At 44.3% G+C, this 12350-nt stretch overlaps 1 protein-coding gene across 16 annotated transcripts in view; it reads right to left on the minus strand.

Moving 5' to 3' along the window:
• Positions 1-12350, minus strand: part of DSN1 (DSN1 component of MIS12 kinetochore complex) — a 304146-nt gene that overhangs the window by 233328 nt on the left and 58468 nt on the right. For 4 of the 16 annotated variants that reach the window (XM_069231762.1, XM_069231758.1, XM_069231766.1 and 1 more), the window contains one exon: positions 9664-9705. The exons of the other annotated variants lie outside the window; for them this stretch is intronic. Coding sequence is in view for 1 of the 4 variants with exons in the window: in XM_069231751.1 (XP_069087852.1) it covers positions 9664-9705 (42 nt within the window). In the remaining 3 variants the exon portion in view is untranslated. The remainder of the gene's footprint in view (positions 1-9663; positions 9706-12350) is intronic. 16 annotated transcript variants of the gene reach the window in all.

Consider the following 12350-nt stretch of genomic DNA (forward strand, 5'->3'; position numbering starts at 1 on the left):
CTCCAGTACTTCGAACATATAATCCCAATTTAAGGTATCAAATGCCTGACGAAGATCCAGGGAAAGACAACCCGCTTGGGGATATCTCTCTCTCGTATAATCTTTAATATGATATAGTAAGCGTATATTTAGGGAGGTACTACGAGTTGGTATGAATCCACATTGATCTGTATTGATCAAGGTGCCTAGGAAGGGGAGGAGTCTCTGTGCTAACAATTTAGCTAGTATTTTATATTCTGTGTTCAGTAATGATAAGGGCCTATAGGACGACATATCTGTTGCAGGTTTGTTAGGTTTTAGTAGCAAAGTCACTATTGCCTGTTTTTTCGTATCAGGGAGGTGACCAACTGTCATCGAGGCATGGTATAATTTCTCCAACTGAGGGGCAAATTTTGAACTATATAAGGAGTAAAATTTGGTCGGGAGACCATCCGATCCTGGTGATTTATTACGCGCCATATCCTTAATGGCCATCCGGATCTCCCCTTGTGTTATCTGTGCTCCTAGGATTTGCTTGGCAGTGTCATTAAGTGTTGGTAGGGTAATGTCAGATAGGAAGGAACTGAGCTGTACCTGATCTAGTGTTGGTGGGGCAGAATACGGGGTTGTGTATAGTCTCTAAATGCCATGTTAATCTCCACCTGTGTTTATACTAGTTAGTTTTGGAGTATGGATGTGTAGTATAGGATTGGGAGATGGCTCATATTTTATAAGGCGCGCCAAAAACACGCCCACCTTATCCCCATCACTGTGTGCCCGTTCCTTATATTTTGCATAATCTACCTTTCGTAGTCGTTCGAGGAGTTCTGTGTGTTCGGCCCTGGCTTCGTGCAGCATTCGGGCCTGGGGAGTCTGAAACACTGCTTCCCTTTCTAAAGGCCCCAATCTGTCTTCTACTTGTTTTAACTCCCTTAGTATAACCGCACGTGCTCCTTCATTGCTCCCATCATCGCTCCTCTTATTACCACCTTGAACGCCTCCCATTCTACCAATGGAGAGGACGCAGTTCGCGTGTTGTCAGTAAAGAAGTTAGTTATTACTTGAGCTATTTCCTTTTTCAACATTGCGTCCTCAAGTAGCAATGGTTGTAATCGCCACTTCGGAAATCGGTGTGTACGCCCTTCCCCATTTCACTGTCAATTCTAGTGGATTACGATCCGATAGTGTTTTCCCTAAGTATGTAGCATGGGTCATCATCGGGTCTGTAGTGTAGTGGAGCATAAGGTACGATCGAGTCGTGCGTGCACTTTATAACCGTGAGAGCCCAGCCTTGTAACCAATTCCACAGTGCCTCCACCTGCCTCTGAGCATTTGTGCCTGACAATTAGGGGGTAGAGCGATCAATGAATGTATCTAATACTGCAATAAAATCCCCTCCAAGTATCCAGGGTATGTGCGCCCACTACGAGAGGACACTCAATAGGTGTTTTAGGAAAGTATCCTGGCCACTATTTGGGGCATAAAGACTTCCCAACACCACAGGCTTCCCATCTAAGTAACCTCTGACCAAAGTGTATCTGCCATCCTCATCCACCTTTGTATCTAGCACCTCGAAAGGGACACCAGATCATATCCATATAGCCGCCCGTGAGCGAACGCAGAGTACGAGGTGTGGAGCAGTTGTACCCTCCACTTTTTGCAGAGTTTCCCAGCCTCATGAGTGGTGAGATGCGTTTCCTCTAGATATACTATGCGTGCTTTACGGCGGTTTAATTGGGCCAATATTCTGCGCCGTTTTTGGATAGACCCCATTCCACGTACATTCCAAGTAATAATATTATAATCATGTGCTGACAACATGATATAGCATTAGCGTTCCATTCCCTCTCCCAATCCATACCGACCTGCTGTTTTCTATACGTATTTTTTGGAATACGTTTGCTGATGTCATAACATTGATCTAATAAACATTTCCTCCAACTGTGCACAATACTAGGCAGAACCAAAACTGTCTCCGCCAAACCATTACATAATAGGAACGTAAACAGTTTATAACCATCAATATGTAAACAGGCCAACGCTATGGGGGTTGTACATGATATAGGCTATGTGCGTCTCCTCATATGAGATAGGAATCACAGAGATCGACCATCCGGGCCCAGCACTTAGAATAGGAGTTATAATCTCCACAGGAGGTGGGGACTCATCTACTAACGGAGGGGATCACTCTCCATCTATGCACATCAGTGCTCAATTTTCACAGCTGGTCCTTCCTTCCTTTATCAGCTGCAAATTTACTCTCATAATGAGGCGATGTGTCCAGGCCAGGTCTTTTCGTTCTAAGTTACTTTCTAGTCTGGGTGAGCAATCAAAAATATTCAGCGGAACTATTACTTTAGCCCCTGGGAACAACCAAACAGTCACTTTCACACAGTCGTTTCGTTGGAGCCCATGCGCCGTCTGTGGAGTAATGGAAGGGAATAATGCCATGCTTCCTTCTGAGTCGGACACTACAGCGCTGGTCACAGAGGAGGCAATGCTGGGAGGAGGAGATCTTTCTCTTTGTATGAAGTATGATGAGTATATTGCTGCTCTCTGACTTTCCAATACTTGCGACAGTGTTAGTCCAGTTTTCCTTCGTGTTGGGTGTTGTCGGGCTTGCTTGTATTTGCGGGGCCGGCAGGCCTGTTTCGGCGGTAGGGTATCACTTTGTTCTTTGTGGCTCGAGTGCGGGAAGGTCAGGTCCACCCAGTCACGCACCAGTTCAGGTGTTTCAAAGAAATGAGTTTTTTGATTGTGCGTGATGCGCAATCGGGCCGGAAACAGTAGGGCATATGATAGCCCCTCCACTCGTAGTTGTTTTTTTACTGACTGGAAGGAAGACCTACGCCTCTGGACTGCCAATGTGTAGTCCGGGTATAAGGATACTCGAGCATTATCTACGATGATGGGGTCTGTTTCTCTCAGCAGGGCATCACAATCCCTGTAGTTCGATAGCCGGGCAATCATGGAGGCCTCCTACCGGGGACTCAGTGCGCTCTTTATCGTGAAGTGAGTCGATAGTCCATCTGTTGCCATCGTTTTCAGCCATGCCTCGACATATTGTGTGGCATCTCACCCTTCTTTTCCCTCCAGGAGGCCAAATATACATACATTACTAGGGCGTGATCTTCCTTCTGCATCTTCGACTCTCTCTTGCAAGGCTTCCACCTGTTGTTGTAGGTAATGAATTGTGCTCTCACTTTCTTTGTGGGCAGGGAAGAGAGTAGTGACATCTGTTTCCGCTTGTTTTTTTCTGTCTGTTAGTTTTTTTTTAATCATCTTTCAGGATACCAAGTTCTATCGTGATAGAGCCTAGCCTTTGTTCTACTGCCAGCCATGACTCCCTAATTTCCTGTAATATAAGGTCCAGCTTATCCACCGGGATGTCTGTTGCTGTGGCCGGCACATGATTCCCTGAGGCTGGCATCTTGGTGCCATCCAAATGTTTGCCCTTTGTGCGGCCAATGATCTTGTCCACACGCAGTGTGCCTGACCCGAGCGGCCGGCGCTCCAGCCCCAATAATTAGTCTGTGAGGAGCTTTCTCCAAAGTAGTCCCCGACCCTCACAGCCTGTCTAACAGGCTGGTGGCTCTCGCCGGTCAGCCACAGTGTTAGTTTTGGGTCCAGAAGTGGATGCCGGTCGCACCCTTCGCTCTCAGCCCTCTTTGACTTTTCTTATGCTTTGGCCTCCCCTCAGTTAAGGCCATTCAGTGAGTGTCACTCACCGCCAGTAGAAGCGGGGCCACTCCGCAGTGTTTCCCCACTAGCTGCGCTCCTCTCAACTCGAGGCCTCTAGCGTATCCCGACCCCGGGCGCATTAGTTCTTCTCCGCGCCAGGCTTTCGCAGTACTCCACGGGGGGGGGTAAGCAGGCACCTGGGAGTGGCAGGGGCCCCCAGTGTCACAGCCCAAGCTCTTCCCGGTCGATGCTGATCTCGACCACGCCCTCGCCAGACCCAAGCGGCTCGCCCCGACCCACCGCAATGTTCTGTTCGTCTCGAGGCCGTCGAGTCTGAGCGTGATTAGCCGCTCACCAGGCCCGCCTCTCCGCAGCTCATCTTCGCCAGCACAGTGACGGACGGGAGCTTATATTTTCTCCATTTAGTGCTCGCTTGTCAGTCGAGGGTGACTGCCGTTTCTCACTCGACAGATGGCCCCATTTTGATACGGATTTTCAATATCGGCGGGCCTGGACCAGGAGCTCCGCGATTAGACGACCGCCATCTTGGGTGGTTAGCCACACCGTTTGCCAGTTTATGATACTTGCGGCAGCTTGCAACTACAAAGATTTCCACAATGAAATATTTAGAGACCAATTGGTGTAAGAAGCTAATGACAAAAAGGTGCAGGAAAAGTCATTAAACACCTAGGGTTTAACCTTGCAAATGGACATAGTGAAAAATGATTGATAGTTTTCCTTAAACGCCAACCACTTCAAGCAAAGTAGTTCTAAAGGAGTTTCGTAAGTGTAAGAAAGAGGACTCTATGGGGATTTTGACTAAAATTGGAGATATAAGCATTTTGATTTGCTACAAGTGTGAGATAAACAGTTATTTGGCAACAGATGATGGGGGTTCTGCTATAAGCAGAAAATGCTAAATAAAGGGATATTTCACCAGGATGCATCAGGGAAGAATGTGGTGCATGAAGAAAACTAAAGGTGTAGTAAATACTGTAGAGAGTTGTAGTGAAGAGTGTGTTTATCAGGATGCCATTTTCTAGGTGCAACAGGTGAGAAGTGTCAAGGAAGATAATCTTTTTTGCTCGCTCAAAATTGATGGCAAATGTGTAAGGGTGATGGCGGGTTACAGAGCTAGGTATACACTCAATGCAGAAGAATACTCAAAGAAATTTCCTAATCATTGCCTCAATTCTCCAGGTGTGAAGTTAGTAGTGTATGGCAATAAATCCACAGATATGTTGGAATTCATTGAGGCCCAATTGGAATTCCAAGAGGTGGAGGTTCCTTCTAAGGTTTATTTTGCCAAGGACGGGTCTTGCTTACTAGGTTAGTCACAACAAAGATTTGTTCATGCAACTTGAGACCCAAGTCATCCTGATTAAGTTTTGGGTGCACAGACTAAAATGTGCGAGGTCATCTGCAGAAGAGAAGTATCCTTTCATGTTCAAGGATGAATTGGAGGAGCTCAAACGTTCATGCATAAAATTGTACTAAAGGACGGTGCAGTTTCCAAGACTCAAAGACCCCATAATGTTACTTTCATTCAGAGACAGCCGTAATGCCAAGAGCTGCAGAGTTTATGTGGTAAGGGAATAGTTGAGGAGATTAATGCATCAGAGTGGTTTGCTCCCACAGTGATAGCCAAGAACAGCAATGGGGATCTGTGCCTTTGTGTTGATTTGAAGGACTTGAAAGCTGCCATTTGGGTTGATCAATATTGGGAAGATGTTGTTAACTATCAAGGGAACTAAAGTATTTTCCACTCTTTATGTCTCCTCCGCATACCACTACCAAATTGTGTTACACCCCGATTCTTGTTCCTTGACATAATTTGTCATATAGGAGAGTGCCTATAGGTACAAACGGATGCCGTTTAGTTTGGCATCTGCGTCCGTAGTGTTTCATAAACCGATGCATTAACGTTTTAAGGTTATACCCCAGGTTATGTACTTTAAAGATGATATGCTGGTGTTCAGGGAAGATGTTGCTGAGCATGATCGTGCCTTGATTGTGGGCTAACAATAAAGAAGGAAAAGTGTAAAATAATCGTAAATGGAGTACAGTGTGTAGGGCACTGGATCCATGAAAGAGGCATTTCCCCAAAACTAGAAGAGAAGGGGCTTCTTCCCCAGTGAAAAGGGACCTATTAAGATAATTTGTGGGCCTACAGGAGTATTATTTCCAAAATGTAAAGTTTGTGTGCAGTGAGGAATGTGAGAAGTAGTGCTGCAAGCTTAAAAAGAATATTGCATCCACCCAGGTGCTTAAGCCTTTTGACACCAAGGCTATATCTATTATAAATACTGATGTCAGCTACGTAGGTTTGGATGCGCTGTTGTTGCAGAGCAGAAATGGCTGGAAGGTCACTACTGCATATGCAATGCATCAAGAACCTTAATAGATGCAGAGAAGAATTACTCCACAACTGATTGGGGGGCATTGGCTTGCTGGGGGGGGGGAGGGCAATCAGTTTAGAAAATGTGTGTGTGAGGGGGCTGAATGTGTGTTCTGTACTGATCATCACACTTTAATTGATTGATTTAATTGATTAATTTTTCAACAAAAGGTGCTGGAAGAGTCTATCAGAATAGCACATTGAGTGATGAGAATGTTGGAATACAATTATTGTTTGTAGTATTTTCCTGGAAAGAAATATGTTTCAGCAGACTGGTCATCGAGATTACTGGAAGCAGAGAGTAAAATGTGGTTAATGGCCTTGATGAAGTTATGGTGACTAGTGTGAATGTTGTCCCTGAGGGAAGGATTTTACATGAGGAACACAGTGAGAAACGATGTGGTTTTGCAAGAGATAAGGAAGTACATTGTTGAAGGATGGCCGGTGAGAGGCAGAGTTTCGATGGATGGAGAACTTTTTCATCAGGTGGGTGGATCTGCATGGGAGATGTGTTGATGAGAGGGGAGCTACTGATGGTGCTGACAGACATGCAGAAACAGGTTGTGAAGTTTGCTTCGTCGCCAAGGTTGGCTTTTTGGTCTTCGTGTCCGAGTATTTAGGTTCATGGCTTTTCAGCGGCTGGATTACATTGTAGGCCTTCTTTTCTGCCTCCCTCAACAATTTTCGGCCGCTTGTTTTTGTTCAGAGTCTGCCACGTAAGTTTCAGCGTCCAACTCTCCACTGAATGCTGTTTTGGCTTCATCAACCTTGTCATTGCTGGACAGGCTGAGGTTCTTCAGTTATACCTGTGATCTCTGGCTGGACATGGCATAGTGCTGAGGATTTGGTCTAATCCATACCCTCTTCGGAACTTCTGTAAAAATGCGGTGTAGGCCTCACACTCCTCATCTCAGTGGTCTTCCAAGAGAAAAAAGAGTACGGACTTCATGTGGGTCTCTCTGTACAAAAGTTTGGAGGCAGTTGGGTCAGAATTTAAAGGGAATATCGTCCATGCCCCCGACCTGTCCTCATTCTCCGATGACGTGGTTGGTTCCAGCAAGGCGCTACGTCGGTAAAAGGAGGAAGGGTCTCCTTCTCTCTAGTCGTCTTTTCTTTGCTGTCTTTGGTGATTCGGTAGATTGTTCTTCAAAATCACGATATATTAAAAAAACTTTCTCCGCTCTCCCGTGGCTTCCCGATTCAATGGCAGAAAAATATTCTGAAGATGGCAACTACACAATAGGAACATCCACGGTGCCGTTTGACATACTTGAGACAGGAATACCACCAATGCTTTGGCTGAGAAGTGGGATAGGAAGCTCAAGGAAGGATTGCAATTGGCTTTAATGAGTGGAGGAAAGCTGTGAGGAAGTTGGTGTGAGGATATCGCACAAAGCCCCACAGTGTAACAGGGAAATCCCCTTTTGAGGTGATGAGGGCGCACATCAGGAGCATTGCTGTCAAAAGGGACAGAGAAAAGGAAGGTAGTTTTGGAGAATGTGTTTGATGATTTTTGTGTGGACAATTGGGTGAGGTGATGAAGGGGTACAAAGTAAGTGTGAATCAAATGTTTCACGTCCACTTCAAATCAGAGGAGTGAATAAATATTATTTTCTTCTCAGTGATGGGAATGTGTGGATCCCTAAAGAAGGTGGTGAAGATTCCAGATTTGCTTGATTGTGAAGAGGAGGTGCTTCATTCAGATGAGTTGAGGAAAGGTTTGGTTCTAGGATATGAAGTTTCAGGTGGAAATGGTAATTATTTGATCTTCATAATCTCCAGAAACGTTATGCTCCCAGGAAGTTTAAAGACTACACATTATCAGTGAGATATAGTTTTTGTTAAGATGGCTATTATATTTAGTATTAGTTCTAATTGTGTGAAGTTTATGTTTTGTGCTTATGTATTTTTTTCTTTTTCAATTTTGTTTATTGTAATTATTTTCTTCTTATTTTATTGGCATAAGATTGTTTGTAGGTAGTTAAGGGTGGTGTTTAAGGGTGGGGAGGAGTTTTACATCCAGAGTCATTTGGAAGTTCAAAGAGGGAGCGTTCCATCATCGACTGTGTTGGTTATCAACCTATGGACAAAATGGTCTATTGCAATGGAATATCATGAAACAGTGACAATATATAGGCCAGCTTGCTCTAGCCATGATTGAGGCAGGAAGAATGGGTGAACGGCTGCAAACCTGCAGGCATGCCACTTGGTTCTAATTGACACTGACCTTGTGGGAGTACTTCCTGTTCCTCAATTTGGCGGAGTACTTAGTGAGAGTTATTGCAAATGACTACCACTTAAGTCATTTTATAGCCATAGACTTTTCCTGAGCTTAACTGTCCTAATGTGAGAAGCTCCCTATACAGCTTACACAGATTAAGGGTGCCGCGCTGCAGGGAGAAGCATTTCTCCATCCATCCATCCATTCATCTTGTGTTCAATCGCCATGGAGGCTGGAGATGCAGTATATAGGAGTGGTGGGGAGTGGGATTGTTCCTCTCACAAGCAAAGATTACTGAAAAATAAGGGTGGGCTTGTGGGGTTGGTAGGTTTTGGAATAGGAGGGGCCATTTCCTCGAACCTGGGCCCTCTTGCATAGGGCTGTAGCTGTCATGGATTATTGTTTATTGTGTTTTTGTTGTTAATTTAAAGAACCAATAACTCCTGATAGACCTGATGTAGTTCAACATATGTACAGCTATTACGGTGAGATAATGCTGCCTTGATATGTGCACACTGTTAGCACAATATAAATTGTATTGTGATGCAAATAAAACTAAAAGATGGTTAAAAAAAAAAAAAAAAAAAAAAAGGTCCTAATGTGCCCCAGGGTCATGCATAACCGATCATACTAATACTCTTGATGCATTTACACAAAAACATAGTATTTCTTTTTGGTATGGAGCGGACTGTGCACCAACAAAGGTTAATGAGCTTCCCCTTCTCATGAATGCCTCAAGGACAAGCTGGAGGTAAAGGCAGATGGAATACTTAACTCAACTTAAAAAGCTAGAAACTAGCAAATCACTGCCTGCCAAACTGTTACTGTGTGGCAGTATTACAGAGTTAGGCAGGTTAGATCTGTTAGGTATGAATCTGCTACAAAACAAGTCAGTCAGCTGCCAGTTGGACTAACCAAATACATCAACATTTGCAACTAAATCTCCAGGTTATTTTTTAGGCAGAAATCCTAAAATTCCATCCCTAACAATTTAGAAGTCATTCCACAATCCTGGGAGTTTAAACTGCTCCACGGTTACAACAGTGTGATCAAATGACTTCAACGAAAAAAAATGAAGAAATGAAGTCAGTAGTTAGGTAAAGTTCCAGAGAGAATCCTATTAACACTTCAATTTCGAGAGCAAAATGTGTTAGATGACACCATTTTCATGAAACCCAATCTAAACACAGAGGGGAAAGATTAAAAATGACAAAAAGAAGAAAGGGAATGGACATCTGGCAGTCCACAAATAGTCCTAAAGATTTAAATCTGAAAGTCTTTATTTAAACATATCCAATCTCTAAAAGTCTTTAGCTGCATGTCTCGTAGTTTCAGAGAATGACTGGCTTTTTATGGACATTAAAGGCTTCCAAGAAAGGCTTACCCGAAGCACAGTGCAGAACACCAGCACAAATGTCCCCAGTTTCTAAGTTATAAAAGAAACATTGCATTATCTGTTGCAGTGTTAAGAAACAGAACTAACCATATAGAGCTATTTATTATTGTCTATGCTTGCTTGCACCTATTAGACAAAGAACCAAACAAAAGAAAGGATAATAAATATTCATGAAGAATTGTTTCCATGGCAGTGAATATACGCTAACCCATGAGCATCAACAATGAACATAACTTCCATATAAACTGTACTAGTTCACTGATAATACTTACTCACTCACTGCCTCACCATGGTGAGCATTAGAATAAATGACAATGTTTTAATTGAAGTCTGTGTCTACCGAATGTTCCCAGCTCAAGAGAACAGCAACCTTTAGCCAAGACTTGCTAAAATAAGTTAGTAGTGCAACATCTGTGGAACAAACAATCACATTATGAAATACGCATTCAGTGAAACTGTTGTGCAGCAGAGGAGCTCAAGGCAACAACTAACTTGGCACACAAGGGTTGGGGGGGGGGGGGGGGGGAGGATTGACGGGTACAGCAGCAGGAACCTCAATTTGGGGAAAATTAACAAACTCAGTGGTCCATTACATAAAGAAAGAAAATTTGCCTATTTATAAGATTCTACTGTGATTTCAGACCTACAAAATATAAAAACCTCTGATTAAGCAAAGGGATTAGACAGGCGCAAATTAATTTAACAAATATTTTCTTCATGACTTTGGTCCGGGCCAGGCCCGCTATACCTTAAGCATTGACCTCCATTTCTTAAGAGTAACAAATTTATTAGCTTTTGCAATGTTAAGAAACAGAACTAACCATGTAGCTCTATTTATTAATGTTTGTTTGATTGCACCAATTATTCAAAGAACTAAAAGAAAGGATAATGACAAATTTCCTAGCTATCTATCTTAACTGAAAGTTTAAATTATATTAAGGACAAGGAGTGAGGATGATGCTGGTTCAAAGCTTGCTCATGACCAAATTAGCCATATCCTGTCCCGGCTTGAAACAGACCCTCTTAACAGTAAAGTTCAAAGACCAGTCTGCTGCATTCATAATATCTTCCAAACTGGCACCCAGGGGGAAAGCCTTTGAGGCCTTTGCCCCTCAAGCAGAATGCGCTCCAAAAACCTTAAGAACAATGTCAGCCTCTTGCATGAGCCATCTTACCCACGAGCTATGGTAGGTGAAAAGACAGCCCTGTGCGGTTTTTGCAGTGCATTCAGGTGTTGGCATTCACCAAGTAAACAAAATTCAGAAGAAATCTCCTCATATGGAGAAAGGGTGGAACGGAAAGGCTATTAATGGATCAATATGCTAGACCTTCCGTCGCCAGACCAGCTAAGAAATTAAGCACTTTTACTACATCTGCGACAACAGGATCCACACCCCTTCGCAAGCACCAGCAAATCCATTGTGCCCATGCTGACCTATATCGATTGACTGTACTGTTGGCCCAGGCCTTGGAGGTCTTCAGCTTGTTTCAAAAGGCCCAGAATCGACCACCGTCCCCTGGAGTCCACCACACCATCATGTTAAGGGAGCCTTCCATCATCAGGGGGTGTGGGATCTAGGGCCAGATGTACCAAAGGGTTTTTCCCATTCTGTGTCAATGGGAAAATGTGTTTGTACATATGGCCCCTAATTCAGATTGAGAAGAAGATCCTGCAGCAGGGGGACACAGATTGGAGAATCCCAGGAAAGTTCCACAAGAAATGGAAATTAAACTTGAGGCCTCCAAAAAGGTGTGATCAACACTACTTCTGCTCATTGCCTCCTAATTTGCGCAGAGGTCCGGGTGATCATTGCGAATGGGGGAGGGAGGCATAACCCTTCTTCTGGCTCCAATCTTGAAGGAAGGAGTCCGTCGCGGTCTCTAGCGGAGCCAGCCTCCAACTGAAGAATCGAGGTAACTGGAGGTCCAGCCGGGACACAAACAGGTCTACTGAGGAAGGTCCCCAGCATTCCTGAAGTTTCGCAAAGACTTCCGGATGCAGTTTCCACAGTCTGTAATCCAAAAGATGATGTGAATGCCTGTCCGCTATCTGATTTGCTTGCCCGCGATGATATTATGTTGTGACCGAGATATGATGATCCAGACAATACTGCAAGATCGGAGAGAGCCTTGAAGCAAGAGCCCTCTAGATGGTTGATATAGCAGGACCCAGACACATTGTCCATCTTGAGGTGGACACACGACTGAATCTTGTCCTTTGTCAAAAAGCAAAACACGAAGGAGCTGGCCAAAACCTCCAAGCAATTGCTATGTTCTTGAGGAGACCAAGAGCCCCCTGTGGAAAAATCTCCACATTTGGCACCCCAACCCGTCTGATTTTAGAATGAGGTCTGGAGCAGGTTCGAAAATCGCTCACCCATTCCATGCTTCCACATGGGACATCCACCAGCCAATTTCTTCCTTTCTCTCGTCTGACAGAAACACCAGTTGGGAGAAGGTCAGTCTTCTCCTCAGATAAGAACCGTTTAACCTATGTAAGGCCCAATAGTGGAGTGGGTCCCAGAAAGATGGCCTGGGGGGGGGGGGATGCAACATGATTGGATAATCAGCCTCAGGAAAATGCAAGGTTTGGCCAGTCTCCCTCAAATTGTGTCGAATGTTAGCCACCTTTCGGGATGGAAGGCTGAGGGTAACCATAGTGGTGTCTATGACGA

Source organism: Pleurodeles waltl, chromosome 4_2, assembly GCF_031143425.1.
Source record: "Pleurodeles waltl isolate 20211129_DDA chromosome 4_2, aPleWal1.hap1.20221129, whole genome shotgun sequence".
Lineage (NCBI taxonomy): Eukaryota > Metazoa > Chordata > Amphibia > Caudata > Salamandridae > Pleurodeles > Pleurodeles waltl.